General features: G+C 38.2%; 4 protein-coding genes across 13 annotated transcripts in view; 3 read left to right on the top strand and 1 right to left on the bottom strand.

The window, feature by feature from the left end:
* The window catches only part of LOC105560400, a 43481-nt gene that overhangs the window by 4558 nt on the left and 19110 nt on the right, over window positions 1-19813 (bottom strand). Inside the window, exons 1-2 of one of the 3 annotated variants that reach the window (XM_012009509.1) lie at window positions 3557-3585; window positions 53-184 (exon numbers count right to left, since the gene is read on the bottom strand). The exons of 1 other annotated variant lie outside the window; for it this stretch is intronic. The gene's annotated coding sequence lies outside the window, so the exon portion shown is untranslated. Of the gene's footprint in view, window positions 1-52; window positions 185-3556; window positions 3586-19813 lie in introns of those variants that run through there. One more of the 3 variants, XM_012009510.1, reaches the window with a different exon arrangement.
* On the top strand, window positions 5536-6830 carry LOC105560401 (general odorant-binding protein 83a-like). Its single transcript, XM_012009511.1, has 5 exons — window positions 5536-5791; window positions 6045-6102; window positions 6176-6370; window positions 6564-6628; window positions 6711-6830. Exons 1-5 carry the CDS (start codon window positions 5747-5749, stop codon window positions 6735-6737), a joined length of 390 nt encoding a protein of 129 aa, XP_011864901.1. The 5' UTR covers window positions 5536-5746; the 3' UTR covers window positions 6738-6830.
* Window positions 6949-8539, top strand: LOC105560402. 4 transcript variants are annotated; one of them, XR_001008823.1, is made up of 4 exons: window positions 6949-7216; window positions 7506-7559; window positions 7648-8123; window positions 8245-8539. XR_001008823.1 is itself a non-coding variant. In XM_012009513.1 (3 exons), the coding sequence occupies exons 1-3, from the start codon at window positions 7459-7461 to the stop codon at window positions 8396-8398; spliced, it is 327 nt and encodes a 108-aa protein (XP_011864903.1). In that variant the 5' UTR covers window positions 7228-7458; the 3' UTR covers window positions 8399-8539. The 4 variants fall into 4 exon arrangements, 2 of the variants coding, with proteins under 2 accessions (XP_011864903.1, XP_011864902.1); XR_001008822.1 differs by lacking the exon at window positions 6949-7216 and having other exon boundaries at window positions 7228-7559; window positions 7648-7719; window positions 7865-8123; XM_012009513.1 differs by lacking the exon at window positions 6949-7216 and having other exon boundaries at window positions 7228-7559; window positions 7648-7719.
* Window positions 9304-19813, top strand: part of LOC105560405 (dopamine receptor 2) — a 25503-nt gene continuing 14993 nt past the window's right edge. For 4 of the 5 annotated variants that reach the window (XR_001008825.1, XR_001008824.1, XR_001008826.1 and 1 more), the window contains exons 1-2: window positions 10961-11685; window positions 14781-16428. Coding sequence is in view for 2 of the 5 variants with exons in the window: in XM_012009514.1 (XP_011864904.1) it covers window positions 15218-16428 (1211 nt within the window). In the remaining 3 variants the exon portion in view is untranslated. Of the gene's footprint in view, window positions 9422-10960; window positions 11686-14780; window positions 16429-19813 lie in introns of those variants that run through there. The other variant, XM_012009515.1, reaches the window with a different exon arrangement.

Here is a 19813-nt window from a genome sequence, read left to right as displayed (position 1 = left end):
ATACAATAAAAATAGTTTAATGGAACGACTGTGTTAAACGCGTAATAACTACCTGTGACGATAATTGTACGATTGTGGTCGAGTAGTCGTGAAAGTCGAGAGACTCCGTCTCTCGCAGCTATCGTAATATTACGGACGGTCCTTTCCGTCGGCGTAACCACCGACTGCTCGACACTACTGCGATCTGTAATTAGAGTTTCACGAAATTTATAACTGTAAGAATCTTTCGTCGTAGGAAGCATCGCGGACGTGTGGATTCGTCAGGCGAACTTTACAACAATTACATTAGGCTACCTTACGGTACAGGATGCATATATAATACAAGACAGTCTGCCGTCGAACTCGCGTTTCGCGCGTGTTTGATCGCCAATTATCAAGCAGCATGTTCGCCTCGCGCAACCACTAAGCCACCTGTCCCAAATTCCTCTCGAACGTCCGCGTTTTCGCTCCGTTACTTTGTTGTAAACGTAAAACTGCGGTCACGTCTATCGGAGCCGAATTCGCTTTTAAATTTGCACACGTTTTCATTAAGTAACGAGGATAATTTTATTGCCAAAAAATTACTTTGTCGCATATTTCTTTCGTAATAGGGGAGAAAAGAAAGATAGGGGATGCCACTCATTTCTTTTATGCCGCTATTCTCTGTACAATACACGGAATGAGAGACAGATTCTGATAGCAATTTTTCTTTTATAGATCACAAAGCACCTAATTGTAAAACAGGAAGTGTGTGTCTGTAAACGGAAAAGGAAAATTATTGAAACCCTAAAATACACAAATTTTACCGGGGCTTTTGTCGTGCGTAAATTGAAACGCAAACGGGGAAAACAATCGTGTAAATGGCAGGTACGTAAATTTATGTCGCGAGTAGCTACTAATTTCCCTAATGGTCGTGCCGATTTCAATGTCTCGCGTTTTAGTGCTCTCTTACAAAGTACACGCGGCAGAAATACCACCTCATTCAAGCATTCCTTTTCGGAGTGTACACGCAATGTAATGTACGTAATATACATACGTTTAATGACAACATATGTATTACCCGCAAACCGTAAAACCCTAGTTTGCTCTATCTAAATTCTTCAATCTTACAAATGGTTTAAATTCAACAAACAGTGCTCCCACAGAAAAAGGAAGCCGTTCCTCTTTTTGCGGTGATTATCTTTTTAATTTTCCAACTTTTAACATCAACTCGCGACACGCCGTTTTGATCTGTAAATAAAAAAAAGTCTCTAAAGTTGGAAACGTTGCTGTTATAACGACGAATGGCACGACCGCTTTCGCGCGCGTATGAAAGAGAAAAGCCAGAGACGATATGCAAGACGACCGTGCGGTAATGTGCAGTCAGTGTTCAAGTGGTATGCTTGACGTTTTATGAATGTAGGCAAGTAGGCTCCCGCCGATCAACGCTCGACCGCACGCGCGCACACGTGGAGCCCAAGTCAAAAGGACCAACCGGTTAGCCGGGCGCGGCCGCCGGCTATTCGTCCAGTTTGCGAATTCAGTACTTTGTGTACACGATTGTAATACCTAAAGCCGTATCTCTGATAAATTAACGTTGAGAAAGAACCAAAATGTTGCGATCGCGCAATAGTCTTGACTTTTTCTCTCCAAATGAAATATAGTTGACGTTGTAATAAACCGAAAAAGTGTCGCGAATGTAGTTGCCCCAACACGTGGAGCCGACTGTCGCAAGCGGTTTGGAGAGACAATCGCAAAGTCATTCGATCATATCATATATTATCTGCTTTTGCAATTCGTGTCACGGTAAACCGCGACACCTGTTCTTCCTCTTACGAGTAGCTCGTACTCGAATCGAAAAATCTCTGCCAGCTGTTTACACGTCTTCGCGCTAACCATGAATCGGACATGCCGAAGATGTGGCATGATGCCAAATACATATAACGGTTCCGTCGATGTTGTAATTCCAAAGTCGGGCATTCGCATAATCAGCAATCTAATAGCGACCTATATAGAACGAACATAGAGGCTTTTCTGTTTCCTTGTCCCCCTTTCTCATTATCTTCTCCTCTATATAACGGACATCCCGAAAGACATCGCGTCGCAAATAATATCTGCTAACATTCGAGAGGAAGCTAAACAAACCGAAGCGTCGATCAATTTACACGTTACTCGCATCGGGCTTTAATAAATTATCCCGCTTTGAAGATTCGACACAAATCTCGACATTCACAAAATAAAACGTTACGATGCGAGCTACTCATAGGCCGAAAATGGTCGGTGACCCCTTTGAATCTCTTTGAAAATTGAAACCGGAGCATCGCGCTCGGATATATCCGATCGTGACAACGCATTACCTATCGTGCCATTATATCAAGACAGTGATATAGATGCAATCTGTATTACTAATCTTATTTTGCAACACGGTTAACGTTGCAGTGTAACAAGTGTAACAAAGTAGTCCAACTCGATCGCATCGACAAAAGAGCACACGCGTCTAGAAAAAGTGCCGAGGCGAAAATCTGTATTATACAAATGCTCAAAAGATAAGTCACGTCGTCCGACCGCATGAGCTGACTGTAATTTGGAGCATCGAGAATATGACGCAGAGCATTCAAAAACGGAAAACAACAAATCTTATGTGCTTATATATTAATTGCAAGTTCTTGGACAAAAATAGCAAAACGCGCTGAAAAGTGACGCACTCTCGAAAGACTTGGATAACAATACCTTACGGTATACCTTAAAGTCGCCGGTTCTGCCAACTATTTTTAATACGGATCTATCATTCTTATTCAGTAAACGTGCGCACGCGTGATTGTACATATCGTAAAAGATTCACGGTCTACTCCTTTTAACATGCTCCACCTCGTTTGGTTACGCTGTTTGCACGATGGTATATACGGAATTACACGCTTTTTAATTACCGTGCAATTTTAATTGACAAAGTAGTGACCAATTGTACAGCAATGTTTTCTCCGCGCGCGTTTCATACCAGGTATTAATACCATTTAATTTTCACTTACATTGACGCAATTATAGCAATAGTGAAAAATGAGGATAATTTAAAAGAACACTGCTATCGACACTGTAAAACAGGCTCGTTGGACAATATCGTTTCGCTCGCGCCGTAGCACATGTTCGCTAGAGTGGAAACGGTCACCACGTGGCTGACTGTATCCTACAGCGCGACGTATAATTTCTCTCAATGAGCCTGCGCCCCGGCCGTTATTAACGCATTAACGAGGCGCGAAACGATGACGTGCGACTTGCCTCTAATAACTTAATCAGTGACGTAGCGCTAATTGGATTACGTCCTGTAGCAAGGTAGCTGGTCGTTAACCGCCGCGTACGTACATACGTCCGCCGGACTCAAGAAGCGCATTTGATAGCCGCGAATTATCTATAACGACGTTTTCACCGTGCACACGCGAGAGAGAGAGTATTTGGGAATTAAATTTGCGGTGTGTGTATTGCATTACAGGACCGGCGGCTGACAAGATAAATTGGCGTGCGCGACATCTTCGATTTGCAGCCTAAATGTTTGGCAGAGCGACTGAACGTATAACGTGATATTGGCGACGCGATGATATCTTACTTCTCTGATTGTGAGCCGACACCCCCAAGCAAATCCGGATGCGAGTGGACGCCAACGTGCACGAGTCTCCTTCGGACGTCAGAGGAAAGAACGAAGAACTGAATGAATCGCTACATCGATCGCTGCCGCACAACCTCGCGCCCAAATCCACGCGCTCGAACGCTCAAGGTGAGATTGACAGCCGTAGAGTGCGAAATGAGGTATTCCCTCGAACGGACTCTGTAAGAGCCTCCGGAAGCTCCGTGCGAACGACTGATCACCTCGTGATGACGCGATACCCGCGACAGCTAGAGAAAGAAACGCGCGCGCGGTCGCCGGTCTCAGAGGTGCACGCGAGAACTCGAAGAGTCGGAATAGGGTACACCTGTCCGATATACGGAGTATACTACAAACGCGCGTAGCGGCCCGCCCCCTGACCCAGACAGCCGGTACAGTTATATAGGTCCCTCACGCGGACCGGAGAATATCTCTCCTCGTTCTCGCTACATTCGCCGTGTCGTGAGTCTGTGACTCGATCAACTTGATGCCAATGTTCATGCCCTCTACACGTCTGTGAGAAGAAGCGAGAAAAAAGGGACACTCGTCCTCTCCGCGCGTCTAGGCGTCTATGCTCGACGATACCCTATCGCTTAGAGCGCGAGATAAGCTTTATCGCTCAGGACAAAAATGACACGTGGAACGCGTTCAATTATTGATATCGCAATGGTACTTTGATGGAGCTCGGCCGCAATAATTGGGGATTTTGATGGAAAACCTGGATAATTTCTAACGATAACAACATCTCGTTAGTTGTCTGGTCATTCGTTCTCCAGCGCATATATATCTACGTACAGTAGAAAAGCGCTATAATGAAAACAAAAAGAAGATTCATTTACAATTGATACAAAGTATCGCTTTTACACGTTGCGCTCAACGCAACGTTGTAAGTTATGCACGAATAAATAACATATGTGTAACATCAATGTCACGACCAAAGTTAAACCAATATGTTCCGCACATGGATACACGAATATTTAAAACCTACCTATACGTATATACTACCATCTCAAGTTACGTGTCCACTATTTATCACGGCAACTTTCTTATTCTGAGAAGAATGGGCTACTTGTAAATCGTTCAATGACATTTCACATTTCACTCAATATTTTGATTATACATGTTCATTAATTAACGGCATATAGGACAGTTGTGCATAAGTAAAGTGTCCTTAATCTGCAGTGACAGATTAGCGACAGATTTTACACGAATAATTAAAAGAATGTACTTTCGTTAAAAAAACATCTTATTTTTCCGTCGATAAACTAAAACGCGAGAAAATTTCATCTCTTATTATTGACAACCTAGTTATAAAATAATTAAATTCTGAAAATAAGTTAAAAATTAAAAAGTGAAATTAATTAAGTTATTAGGTGCGCAAGTTTCGTCTTCAAACTGGATACATCATATGGCGACCTCTGGTACTGCACTTCGAATGTAGTATTATAAATACTAAAGGTAATTAACGATTGATGATAATTTATCAATCGATGGTTATATACAAAGTACATTTACCGACATAGCTTATAATAATGATTTTTATAATTAAACATTCTGTCTCACATCATTACTGAATGAATCCTAGATAGATGAAATGTATAGAATATATTTTGTTAAAGAAATCTTCCTTAAATAATTGCCACAAACATTCAAGTTTTTCAATGTTTTACGCAGAAAAAAAAAGAAGTCACTTGAATTAAACGTTAACGTCACGGGTTGCCAAACATAAATAATTCTCTCAATTGTGTGTGCTATGGATTTCAATTTTAAGCATTAAACTAAATATCCAGATTATTAAGGCAACTATCTCATGTTTTTCATTCATTAATACTGATGTCGTTTCAACAATTTTATTTCCATTGCACTGATCTCGTTGAAACAACATCATTTTGTTTCCGTATACAAAATCATTGATATGGATTTTATGTGTCACACTACACGTACAACATGGTCGATTAATATGACATTTATGTATTCGTTCAATTTCATGTTTGACATTTATAATACAACTGTATGTGAATTATGTAGAGTTATAAAAAGTGGAATAACAACAAAATATTCACGTCGATTACAGTCTACGATTATGTTCTCATTAACTCTAGTATCGCCTGACCAGTTTCTTACAGAAACCGATAGTGAGGACCACCGTGAAACATGAAAATTACAAATATACTACTCGTTACTTTATCACTTCTGCTAGTAAGTAGTAACATTTTTTAACGTGTTTTATTTTCTATATTATTTTCTATAAAAATTCTTATCTAATAGTGCGAAAATTAACGTTTTGTACATTTACTGTGCAAATTAAACTACATTTTCGAGTGTAGCATTCAAAATTTATATCACTACGCATGTATATATACAATAATTACATACATTTATAATTTCGATATATTTTAATATTAAATATATTTGATATATTTATAAAATTTATTTCACATTTTGTGTGCATGTTCGAGCACAAGCGGACATTAAACGAGAGTGTCGCCGGCAAACGAATGTTTCTTGGGGTATGAATATTTTATATTACTCGAACATTGAGAAAAGTGCATTTATTTTTCTTAATTGGTTTCTTTGATCTAGCATCCTTAAAGCTACTAAAGGCTGGAAACATTGAACAAAATGATATGAAATTAAAATGTTATTTGAGATGCTTTATGATAAAAAGTGGTATTCTTAACGAGAATAACAATGTAGATGTTGAAAAAGCCCTGCGTCATCTCCCGCGCAGTATGCAAGAGTCATCGAAAAATATTCTTAATCGATGTAAATCAATTCGTAAGTCCTTTCATTGTATGTTTTTAGCTACTCTCTCGTATAACAAGGTCAACCTATAATTATTGCAATTTTGAAAATATACATTTTATATATCTTTTTCTTTTCATATGAAATGTACAACACAATTGGTATATTGAAAATTGAAAAAATAGAAAGTGATTGATAATAAATTAATAGAAACATAAATTTTCAGAAGCGGAGAATCCTTGCGACAAAGCTTTTCAAATAGCCACGTGTTACGTTAGAGCGCAACCTGATGTACGTAAATTTATAATAATATAAACTTATTATCCTCATACAAAGTACTTTTATATGACTCAAGTAATAATTCTGTTTACAGATCTTGAAAAGTGTATCGTTTATTTAAAATTAATGTTTTGATAGACATATGCAAAGTGTCCTGAAAAATATAAATAAGAATAATAGTATCAAGTAGCTATATGTATATGTAGAAACGTTAATTTATTAAAATTATATTATTTGAAGAAAATATTAAAAATAATTTTTCTAGTTTATAGTCTATTATAAAAAAATTAGAAAATAAGAAAAGCATAAAAATTATTCAACTTACTACTTATGACATACATGTATGTATGTAAATACCCGTCAAAGTACTAGAAATTAATTTGAATGTACATATATATCGTTTTGACATAATTTTTGTTTGAAGACTACGTACACTTTGCTGTTCTTATCATCAAGTACTTTTAACAAATTAAAATTGTGACAGAGAATAATGTAGCGGCTACATATTATGAATATAATAAAATTCTACACACGACACAATTTATGTTAAAAAGTCATAAAAAAAAGATGCCGGTAGAGAAAAAGATGAACGAGACCATGGTAACGTATAATAATTATTTATCATAATTTACGTCACACATCAGATCTCAACAATATTCATTTTATCAAAATTTCAAAATTTTTTCAAACTAAACGATTTACATCTGCACTAAAAACTCATCATGTGTGATCATTGTGCGTAAGTGATATTTATACATCGCGTAAAGCAATTTTAATCTCTCATGCTATTATAAACTTCTCACTTTTTGACGTAGTGTTACATAACCGTGTAAAACGCTGCTATGTATATACTTATATATGTGAAAAATATTGATGTTATCTTTTATAGTAAAATAACCGGTCAAAAAGGATACGCTGGACAAGTGACCTGCCGATGTGAGCCGTAAGTTTTCATAAATATTTATAAATTGATACATATGTTTGTGCGTATAGATAATGTATGTCTCGTATCTTGTCACATTATGTTTGAGGACTGGCGAGAAAAAGAACGATGTAGAAGTAAGGAGTAAGGAAAAGGACTTTGCTGGATGTTGCAGTAAAAAGTAAAAATTACGATAATCGGTTAGAAATAAGGAAAACTGTTTAAACCTATATGGCCGCCTGGCTATATAATAATGATGGCACAAGCATTGCAATATTCTCAGAGATTTTGACAATTTAGTGATTGTAATTCAACTGAATGTATAGAGAAAAAAAGGTACGTGGAGGATGTTGCGGTGCTAAATGTTGTTCGGGTACAAAAGAAGAGCATGGCGGATGTTGCAATGCCACTGCGGATGAAAAGAGCTGCTGTCCAGCAGGAAAATAATCTATCAACGCAATGGTTCCGCTTGATGACGAGGTTAAAAAGGCGGCCATATGGGCTATTTTCAGTGTGAATTCACAAATTCGCCTTTTTCAACACATTACACAACTTATCTCGTCACACATCCCGTCTAAATTCAAAGTACCTACCAGATATTTATTTAGATTTGGTTATAGTTTTGTCCTGTATTTGATATCATACTTATTGTTATTACGTTTATCAATTGATATTTTACACATTAATACTGTATATTTCTTTATAGAGCGAGAGAAGCAGCCGGTGGTTGCTGTATGTCTGGTTGTTGCAAAACCAAGAATGGAGGGAGCGAGAGAGACTCGGCAGGTGCGGATGGTGTTACACAGGCGAAAGATACCGTTGGTCGTTCAGGAGGATGCTGTGCCGAAAATCGGAAATAACTTTGAAAAGAAATATTTGCATCGTAAATTCTAATCGAAAAGATTCAAATGCTTTCATTTCTATTCCACATGCACATTTCTGTACTGCGCGCAATTGAAAATATTTGGATAATAAAGCTACTTAAATCTCCATATATAAAATTAATTTGTTGTTGCAAAATTGTCGCTCCAAACGCACAAAGCACATAAATTCTATTTTAATTGTTATGCAAAATACGAGACGGTGCTGCTGTTTATACAAGTTTCATACGTTGAAAATATTCCTTATGCTCTTCAATCGATTGTCAATATAATCGAGCTTAATATAACCCAATCGCAACAATTTGCAAATATATTCCTCTATTATGCATCCTATCCTATTCGGCTTTGTAATAATTACCGTATGAAATTAATGCTAATACGCGAAATTTTATGTACATTATTAACGATCAACAAGTATAGGAAGTGTAACGTGTAACACACGCGAGTAACTAAGAGAGTGAAAAAAGTTATCGTAATTATTTAAATATGAATGTAAAATTAATGTGGAGAACGACACAGGTCCCACCTGACTTAAACTACTTTTTATCGCGCACGCGTCACGTACAAAAATATCAAAATTGCAGAGTGTCAGAGGATGCAGATTGTAATTATATGTATACGTGCACGAGCCGTCGGCGATAATAGATTTGAGAAAATAGCATCTGAATGATTAAAAAATAATTAAAAGGTAAAAAAAACGAGTGATCCGTGACGTCACACGTAGGGAAAAATCTACGTCATGTCTGTGTATATCCGTGACGCACGTGCAAGAAACAGGGTGCTTCGAGCAAAAGTTGATAAGGGCGAAAGTGCGTATGTGTGCGCGGGGATGATGCGGCTCGACGCGGCTCGATGCGGCGCGCAAGCGCGACGGGTGCAGAGCTTTCGAGCCACGCGATGGTAGCAGTTGGCCTTCTAAAACCGCGAAACACGTCCCGCGTTCTCTCGAGGAAGAGTACCGCGAGGGTATCCGAAAGCCACGCTTTTTCTCCCGTTTATCGTGTACGTGCGCGTTTACCGTAAGAACCCAAAGACGTCCCCGATCGTCCATTCTGACCCTTCCTCGGTCAACCTCCTTACGTTCGCTCTCATTTCACACTGACACCTGGCACACGTACCAAATCACGGCAAATACCAACAACACACCGTCTCGTCGCCAGTGCCTCGAACGTCGTGACAGCGTGCATCAATCGAATCGATCGAATGTTGGCGATCGGGAAAGACCCTGACCTTGAGAGTCCACGTGCGAACGGGATACGTCAGATTAGAGGACAATTAACGCGCGTTAACTGCCGCGATAATTCGCTAATGAACAACAACCGTCTTACCCGTAGATTTTTATCAGCGGTGGAGTGTACCATCGGTTTGTAATACAAAAGTTATACATAAAGTTTCGCGCGCGGCATATCATTCTTATTTCATAGCTTGCTCATTACCGCCATCGTCTTCCAATCGGATATTCGAGTTACATTATAAACATCAAACACGTTCATCTATAATATTATAATTTATCGATTGCTCAACCGAAAAAGCCTCCCCCCCCCCCCTCCTCGTTCATTACATTAGCCTATTAAATCATAGTAAGTCCTCTACCCCTTACGCGATTTTCTGTTTCAATTTCTGGTAACTCGCGAGTCGTAATTTTAGACTACTGATATTTAAGGGTAAGAAGGCTTGTCGTAAAGTACCTGAAATGTGTATCTGAAAAAAAAGTACACAGGTGGAAACGGAAGGTAAATAAAATAAAAATAAGTGACCGCTGGTTTTTACTGACAAATATTTAACTACTAAATAATTTCAAACATCGTTTTCAGTCGAATTTTTGCTCTAGAATTCTAGGTCATTCAGATAATAATTATATCGATTTATTTTACTGAAAAAAAGTAGACGAAAATATGTATTAAATATTTGTCAGCAAAAAGACAGGGGCCACTTACTTTTTTATCTCCACTTTCACTTTTGTATCTTTTTTTCTCAGATCTTTTCACCTCACCGATTAAATTTTTGGAAAGAACAACTCGTTTTACCTCTAAATGCTAATTTCGATCTAAACATTCTCGTTAAGACCCAAGTTACAAAGACTTAAAACAGGAAAGCTCATAGAGACCTTCTAGGACTTGGTGGGTTATATACCCACCCAAAGTTTTATGCTAGATCAAAAAGTAGTTGAAATTTCAGAAAAGTTTTACTTCTTTCGTTAATATTCAAGAAGAAACAGACCTATACTTATTATATATCAGCATTAGACTTTATTTTGTAGATTGTAAATTTTGTAAATTTGCCCTACAATATCAAGCATTAATTATTTTAGGCAAAACATGAGTACGGATATGCAAGATTTTCGTTAAATTGCCATCAAAACCTTGTCAGTGTCAGTGATAAAGTTGTATTATTTTTATATCTTTTTAATAAAATTTTTCAACTTTTCGTGTAGAGAAGAATACTTACTTATTTTACATACATTTTTAAGATGATGAATTAACAAAAAAGAAACTGACGATTTGTGACGATACATTGTGACGAAACGGTCCGAGATACGTGGCTGATACACGGCGGATGAAGTTGATCGCGTCAATGTATACGTAACAGACACTTTAAACATTATGAATACACTATCGACTATACGTAGCCATTGTCGTTTTATTTTCAAACCTTATCTATCCTTTTCTTTTTTAACACTCAAACACTATTTTAATTTTCAACGTTCAGTACCCCTCATTACATCGGGAAATTCATATTGCTACGTTTAGAATTGTTCGAGGAGTGACATTTATAGCATATCGATACGATGATAATAGAGAAAAAAAGACGCTGAAAGAAATGTCCATTGATGTAAGATGAGACAGGATTATCGAAGATTGAAAGCTTATCGAAAGAATATTCGCTATCCAGTCAAAGACTACGTGGATCAATTATTATTTCTCATCAAACCAACTAATGAAAATATATCGTGATAAAAATATATCGTAAAGTTCTACAAACGCAAATGGTGCGGTAATTTTGTGGTGCTTTTCGCTTTTTGCGAAAACATGCGTTTACGAAAATGCAAATTTATGTGCTAATTAAAAATGTTCAAGGTCAACCAGAGTGCGACATCAAATCGTACGTAATAACTAAATATTCGCGCATTCCTAAATCGTATTGTACAATTCTCAAGTTGAATCGCGTGACTCTGAACCGTGTGAAAGCGCGTAGAAAAAACGAGCATCATTTAATAGTGCCAGTATGATGAGGAGTCGCTTCTCGTTCTGAAATGGCAGTATCAGGTAATTCTTAAAAAATTTTCTTTACAATTCCTCTTATTTCTTGCATCGTTAATTCTTTGTACGCGGTGAAAATGGGAAATTATTGTTGATACTTGAAGAAATTGAAATCTGAAGATATTCTATCTAACTTGACTTGTAATATCCGTAAAATCTGCAACAAGTACATGATAGATTATGCGGTACGTCGATTCAATATATTAATGTATAATATATCGTCACTGTAGCGTTATCAAAAAATAAGTTAGCGTAAACGCAATTCTTCCGTGCAAGCGAATATTTTTACTAAAAGCTAACTAAATCTTACAAGTGCAAGATGAATGAATGTCTGGAGAGTTACATATGATGATAGACCATTGACACCCACGGACTTCCGGCTTACACGATTATCGTTCGACCAATCTTGTGCAATTTTGCAATTGGCTGCGACGGAGTTACAAACGCGAATGTGATATCAAGCCTTGTAAAATAGATTCCTCCCTTCTCCGACTCGACCACGTTATTTTACGTTACGATGTATATCATTTCGGTAAAAGCGAGTAAAAGAAGGAGAGAAATTGAAAACTAATATTACATCGAATAAATTATAACAGAGTCTTTCTTTTTTTTTCCTCTTATTTTTAACGCTGACCTTCATTGCCCGACGATATGTACTTGTTTTCATTTCTCATATGTTTTATAAATGATGTATGTTACAACTTCTTATTACACACAATTACATAATCTCCATTATTATATAATAATAAACTTCCTATTTAATTATTTACATATATGACACATCTGACAATGAGATTAGAAATTAGTCGCAAATATTAAAACAATTTAAAATTATATTCTTCTCATTGTTTCATAAGTGATTTTTGCAAAACAGTTACGTACGTATTATTCTCTCGATTTTTCCGTTCAATTTTTCGCTTCCTTGCTCTTGAATTTCTTTCTTATTCTTCCGATCAGTTACGTAAGTTATCTCTACCCTCTCTTGATCCTCCTATCGCAATTCCATAAGTTCCTAAAGAAACGGGGAAGGAAATCACACGTAGATCTAGCTCAACCCTCGTCAAGAAACGTGATATAAGGATTCCCTTTTAAAGAGAAACATTCTTCATTACACAACCACATATTTATTAAGACCATTTAACATCGTTCTGTACGTTTATACTTAGAAATTTACTATTTGCAGACAGATTTATTTACACATATAAATAGATAAGCAGGCAGTAAGTGTCTGGCTCACTTTATTCTCAATCAAATTGTATTTTCCATTTATCAGTGAAATAAAAAATATTGTTAAATTAGAAACATTTTTATAAATTCATAAGAACAATGTGAAATTATTTTGCTCTGAAATTGTTATTTAAGCAAACACTTTTTAAAAAGTACACGTTGAGACCTTTCGAAAGAGCAGATATTTTTGATTCCAGAAAAATATATTCTTCATTAATGAGTTGGCCGTTCTGGAAAACTTACTTTTTTATAGTACTATGTGCATATCGATCGCCATTGGTACTATTCATCCGTAATGACCAAGTTCAACGGCGGCCTTCTTCAACACGGGAGGGGGTTCTACGTATAAGATCGAGTATACGTATATGACACTGTTAAAACGAGGGAGGCCACGAGGATGCGAGTGTGCGGGGTCAAAAATGATCGTGATAATCACTCAACGATGAATATCCATAAATAGCCATAGTCGGCGAGCGGTTTATAAACAGTTAACGCTGAAAGAGAATGTCGAAGCTCTTTGAAAATGATTGTTCACGTAGGGCACCAGCGAGCCTAATATGAAATTTTTATTTCTTGTAATAATCAATGTTAATAATATTATATATTATATTTCATTTCCAACATGATAAAAGGAGGGAGTATTTTTTTATAATTTAACAAATTTAACAGCATTTTATGAAAATTGATCCAATATTGGCAATTTCTTTCGATAAGCTCTTACTTGTCTGTACAAATTCAATATTAAAAGGACAGAGGCAATGTTGGAAAAAAGTTTCAAGACTCATATGTAAAACATGACGCGCGTGTGTGTGCGGGGGGGGGGGGGGCACGATAGCTTTAATATTACTTCAAAAGAGATAATATCTTGAAGGGGAAAGTTCTCAGACGTCATGTCTCTGGTACAAAATGGAGTTGTCATTCTTGGGCAATAAAATAATAGAGGCGAGGAAACTCGTTTAAAATTAGATTACGTTAATTCACGTGTTGGTCTTTATTTTGACCGCTTTATCATTAATCCGCAGCAGCGATTGCGTTGTAACGCGGGATAACTAAGACTACTTGATCTCTACAGCCACTGTGAACTCGGCTTCGCTGTATTAGGATATGTGTAGATGAAACAGGATCTAAGCGCAAACCTAACTAATTGTAAGCTATACTATCGTTGGTTTAGCTTTACGATCAGAACTGCTTTGGTCAAACAGCGATAAACATCTGCATGCGTATCAAAGCCGAAATTAACCCATGTTCTCACTTTGAACGCCGATACTTGAATCTTTTTCATATCCTACTCTGCATATATCCTATTCAGCACTTTACAACTTTATTTCAAACTTAGACAATAAGAAAAAGCTTAAAATGAGATTCGCTATACTTTTAGAGGATATTAGTTTACTGTCTGTTTCAATCATAATTGATTGACTTTATATTACTTTTGCGTACACTTTTACGACTTCATTTTTGCAGTGCTTCATATATGAATCCTATGTCTAAATATTCCATGTTGCCATATGATATCATACAATCTGTAATTACATATTATAATTATACAGTATATTCCGCAAATAACGACTTCATTTCGGTAAAATTATTGCTATTGTTTTAATATTACCAATATCTTTGGAATAATCTATTCAATAAATTATAAACATAATCACCATTTCATAAAGATTGTTGACGATAAAATATTTGATGAAATCAGTGAACATGCAAAATTTTCACGAAAAGATTGCAATTAAAAAACTGCTAATAAAATTAGAGTTAAAACAGAAACATTTATTAAATGGATCGTGTAATGTAGTTGAAGTGAAATTTTGGTTGCATTTTTCTCACTATTTTAAGGGAGAAACTTTTACGAGGTCGTTTGCTTGTTTCAGATATTTGAAAGAAAGGTAATCCCCTAACCGAATGAAAATACTGCTGAGGAAGTAGAAGAAATGTTAAGTTGATCTCTCGATTATGCCTGTGTGACGATTGCTCTACGTATCGAGAAAGACACGTTGTGCCAAACATTTTGATGAATTAGATTTACTAAAAATATGTCGGGAAAGTAAGCATTTACAATCGAATCGTAGAATGAAACGGGTGAAAGGGTAAAATAAAAAGCAGCAAGCTCCTTAGGCGTTGTAATGATTGGAGGCATCTCAGGGAGACGAGATGAGAGGACGTGCGAAAAGGAGAGATGTTTGCACAGTGGCAATACCCTGACGTTTGGTCGTCTAGTGAAAATTAAGAGGATCATCTTGGGCAATCGCACGTCAGGGTGATTACGGTCGAAAGACCGTGGTAGTAACACGGCTGCGCACGGTAAAAGATGAATGACAGCGAGATCTACTTATTGAACTGGGAAGAAGAGGCACACGCATTAAACAACGATCTCGGCAGGAGCTTTTATAACGCGAGCTATCCGCCGTTCAATCAGACCTATGAGGATCTCTGGGAACTCGCGACAGATCGAATCGGTCTCGCGATCGTTCTGTTGCTCTTCTGCGTAGCCACCGTTTTCGGCAACTCGTTGGTGATCCTCGCGGTGTTTCGCGAGAGGCATCTGCACACAGCTACAAACTATTTCGTGACTTCGCTGGCTTGCGCCGATTGCCTGGTAGGACTGGTAGTGATGCCAATTAGCGCGGTGTACGAGGTATTGGAGAACCGTTGGCTCTTCACGACGGACTGGTGCGACGTTTGGCGCTCGCTGGATGTCCTCTTCTCCACCGCGTCCATCCTGAACCTGTGCGTCATCAGTCTGGATCGGTACTGGGCGATCACCGATCCCTTCACCTATCCCACTCGAATGAGCAGGAAACGCGCGGCGATTCTAATTGCCATCGTATGGATTTGTTCGAGTGCGATCTCCTTTCCTGCGATAGCGTGGTGGCGTGCCGTTCGTACCGAGCAAGTGCCGGAAGACAAGTGTCCCTTCACGGCGAACCTCGGTTACCTGATATTCTCCTCGACAATCAGTTTTTACCTGCCGCTATTCGTGATGGTATTCACCTATTACAGAATCTATCGCGCCGCCGTGATACAGACGAGGAGTCTGAAACTCGGTACGAAGCAGGTGATGATGGCCTCGGGCGAGCTCGAACTCACGCTGAGGATACACCGAGGCGGTGTATCCTCCGCCAACGCCACCGACGCCAGGCATCTTTTTCGTACCGCCTCGAGCACCCCCGAGGATCTCCAAGATCTCGAGGAACCGTTAACTGCTCTTCACAACAATGGTCTCACCAGAGTGCCCTCCGTCAGGATCAACAACAAACAGCACCTAGGCAAAAATTTTTCTCTCTCGCGCAAGCTCGCCAAGTTCGCCAAGGAGAAGAAGGCGGCAAAGACCCTCGGTATCGTTATGGGTGTATTTATTATTTGCTGGCTGCCGTTCTTCGTTGTGAATCTATGGTCGGGATTCTGCACGAGGTGCATATGGCAGGAAGAAATCGTATCTGCGGCCGTCACTTGGCTCGGCTGGATTAACAGCGGAATGAATCCCGTCATATACGCTTGCTGGAGCAGAGATTTTCGTAGGTGAGTGCATTCTATTTTCTTTTTTTTTTTTAATGCAAATTCAATTTCGCATGCTCTAGCTATGACTTTTGTCTTTCGTATCGACCACTACGTTGCCACGATAATCGACGATTCGATCGAATCTTTTCAGTGAATTTATTATATACGTATAATACGTCGAAAGTAGCTTTCTGCTACGGGGGAGCAAATTCGTAGCCACGACGTGTGGTGCATCCATCTCTTTAATAACGTACACGCTCCTAATACGTTAGATACATGCATCGGGTTTGCCATTACCATCGTTCGTTCCGTTCTGTACATATGGCAAATATAATACTAGAGTATTAACGTGCTTACATGTCACTATCACGCACCGATTTATGAGCGCGGGATGTAGTTTACAATCAATCATCACGCGCTGACGTACCCGACTTACCCAACGTCACCCGATTGTCACCGTTATCCTAATGCGAATATCGGTCCCATTCCCTACGAGTCATACCAACCAACCACACGGTATTACGTTCGATCGAGCGAGCCACCAATGGTGAGGATAATTTTCGAGGAGAGAAAGAAAAGCCGAAAAAGAATACTCGTGAGATTGCAGATCGATTTTAAGTCAACTACGCGGAGCTATCTCCATTTAAAACGTATGTATATACAGTCAGGGTATATACGCCCTACCGTATATATACGGTATATATACGGTAGGGATTTCCCACGAAGACAGGAAAAGAGAATTTGGCTAGCGGGATTGTGGGTGGATTAGGCGAAGACCCTTTAGCAAATTACTTTTATTCGTCCGCGCGAAATGAGCCTCAAGTTTCAGTGGAACGGTCCGGTATTTTCTTCTCTCGCCTCTGCCGAGCGCCACCCAAAAGGTACTCGTGAAAGGCATTCATCATCTTAAATATCTTCTCGACTTAATAGCAGCTATGGCAATTGAGAGCATTTTCTTTAGAGTTTCCTTTACTTTACACTTATATGCCTCCCGATATATAGTATAAACCCTCAAACAGTTCCATCTGTGTATTATTATACAACAAAAAGTAATAATAATAATTCGAGTTGTAACACATCGTTGGGGACGCAGTTCGCTTGTGCATTGTATTTTGCCAGCAGCGAGCAATAGATTAACGCACTGATCTGTCTCAGCATGTGGACACGTTCGCATGTTAAATCGCGAATCGCGTGCGAAGCAAATTACGCTACTCGATGGGGGCGATGTAACGCTGACGTTGAATAGATCCGATACGGTTTGGCTGACGCCAAACGACGTTGTGTACAGCAATCCCACGTGTAACTATCACGCTTCACGGATATTTACTCCATGCATACAGGTAAATGTAAAATCAATAGACCGCGTGCTTTCTTTATGGAATACAAGGCTGTGAGGGCCTATCTTCTAGGTCGTAAAACGGATAGTTGGATCGTTCCAAACAAGCGGATATTATTAAAAGGAATAATTGTGACAATTTCTACGCGAAAAGGAGTCGACGATTCTAAAGGATACCTCAACAATAGCAATAAGGATAACGAATCAGTGCTGTTCATCGATAGAAAAGTAGCCACTTTGTCCGAACGAAAGAATCCGGCGCAACCCGGCTCTCGCATTGATCCATGTCCCACGTTTCCTGAAACACCTCCGCGCGCATCGAGTTAATTATAATCGGGCCGTTTAGACGGAGAGATAATCTAGATAATCCTTTTTCCAATATCTTTAATATGTAAAATTGCAGGAGTAGTAGCCAAGTGAATCTTCGTTAAACGATCAACTAGTTACGACGATTAGCGATTGTTTTCGCTAGAATAACGAATCAAACTCCTGTCAAACGGTAATAGTCCCATGTAGCCAACGTCGAATTACATCTCGCAATCCTCGCAAACAAACTCACCATTCTGATTACATTATTACGCCAACTCTGGCGCACACAATTAATGGCAAGTTTTATGTTCGGTAAAAGTTTGAATCGATCCAATTTTTAGCTTACCGTGTAATTTACCGCGATTCGTTGTTTATCTTGCGGAGGACAATACGCGCGCGAGAGTTTCTCATTAAATTAACCAAGACCTTTCGAGTATGATGTAATTAAAAGTTTCTGCAAGTATACCGAGGATGCGAATGTAGGTACACGTTCCGTTCCGCTTCAGCTGGAATAGATGTGGATTCTTCCGAGATTTTCCATGACCAAAGAAATTATAAGAAAGAAAAAGATTTTACTGACTACAGGGAAAAAATTAATTTGCAAAAGAAACAACATTTAAATTATGCAAGAATTTAAATATTATCGCATTCATGTCGTCTAAAAAGATAAAAACTTTCAAGCATAAAACGTATGAATTGGTCGCACTCAAACAAAAGCGGCATTACTGTGAAACCGGAAGAGTAATCTGCCTCCCCGAGTTCGTAAAATCTCAAATTTCACATTTTCAAACTTTTACTTCGCATTGTATATCGCGTGGATTATTTCATCTCTCTGTCAACGCTACTTTGTCTCTCTACGTTTCTATAAGCTGACATTAAAAAAAAATCCCCTACGTTCCAACAAATAATCCGTGATAAACCATGACAACAACGCACAAAGACAAGGTTGTTGCAGTGTTATTTACTATACAAAACTGTGTTTAACTACGATATTACATTTCAAACTTATTTGCTTTCTCCCAACTGGACACGATTACTCTTTCTCGTCTCTACGTATAGTTTTCTCTTTCTTTTGCGCGCGTGTGCGCGTGGGTATAATGTAGTGTAGTTGTGTGTGATAATACGAAATAAGCATGTGAGAAATTTTAACAAAAAGCTATTACAGTATATTATTATTCATATCATTTTGTCCATCTGTTGTATCAAACTCGTTGATTCAAAGACGTTGACACGATGCACTGATATGGAAAAAGATACAAATCAAGGTTAATCTGGATTTCAAAATACGGAAACAAGATTCTATCAGCAGGTGGACCGAGCGAAACCAGGTCACCAGAGTCTCATAAAGACACTCCGAATTCAGGAACAGCCGATTTTCCCTTATTGTTTCTCAAATAATCGACATCATCCATGTCTCCTTCTTAGAACAATATCTACTTGCCGTTTTCTATTCGGCATCTGGTACGGTCAATATCAATTTGTATGCAACAGTCGCTAAGAATACAAATATATAATACTTTTTTTTCTTTTACAATTTAAAAAGTAAAATATGTTATTTGAGATTATGCGAGAAAAAGTTTGGCTTGCGTCTTGTTTCAATGAATTTTACATTATTGTTAGAGATTTGATAACTAGCGATCGATAGTGCGATAAAAATTTAACATTCTTTCAACATTCTCATTCAACATGGACTAAAGTACAACTGAATGAGAATGTTGAAAGAATGTTAAATTTTTATCGCACTATCGATCGCTAGTTATC

The sequence above is a fragment of the Vollenhovia emeryi genome, unplaced genomic scaffold (genome assembly GCF_000949405.1).
Source record: "Vollenhovia emeryi isolate VEMERY1.0 unplaced genomic scaffold, V.emery_V1.0 DF939231.1, whole genome shotgun sequence".
In the NCBI taxonomy this organism is placed as follows: domain Eukaryota; kingdom Metazoa; phylum Arthropoda; class Insecta; order Hymenoptera; family Formicidae; genus Vollenhovia; species Vollenhovia emeryi.
This window is presented reverse-complemented; position numbering and strand designations above follow the sequence as displayed.

Excerpts from the sequence above, each read along its gene's own strand:
- LOC105560401 (XM_012009511.1), top strand. The coding sequence starts at position 5,747 with ATGAAAATTACAAATATACTACTCGTTACTTTATCACTTCTGCTA. Across the intron at positions 5,792-6,044 it reads TTACTTTATCACTTCTGCTA|GTTCGAGCACAAGCGGACAT; the intron begins GTAAGTAGTAAC and ends TTTTGTGTGCAT. Across the intron at positions 6,371-6,563 it reads TAATCGATGTAAATCAATTC|AAGCGGAGAATCCTTGCGAC; the intron begins GTAAGTCCTTTC and ends ATAAATTTTCAG.
- LOC105560402 (XM_012009512.1), top strand. The coding sequence starts at position 7,998 with ATGGTTCCGCTTGATGACGAGGTTAAAAAGGCGGCCATATGGGCTATT. Across the intron at positions 8,124-8,244 it reads ACATCCCGTCTAAATTCAAA|AGCGAGAGAAGCAGCCGGTG; the intron begins GTACCTACCAGA and ends ATTTCTTTATAG.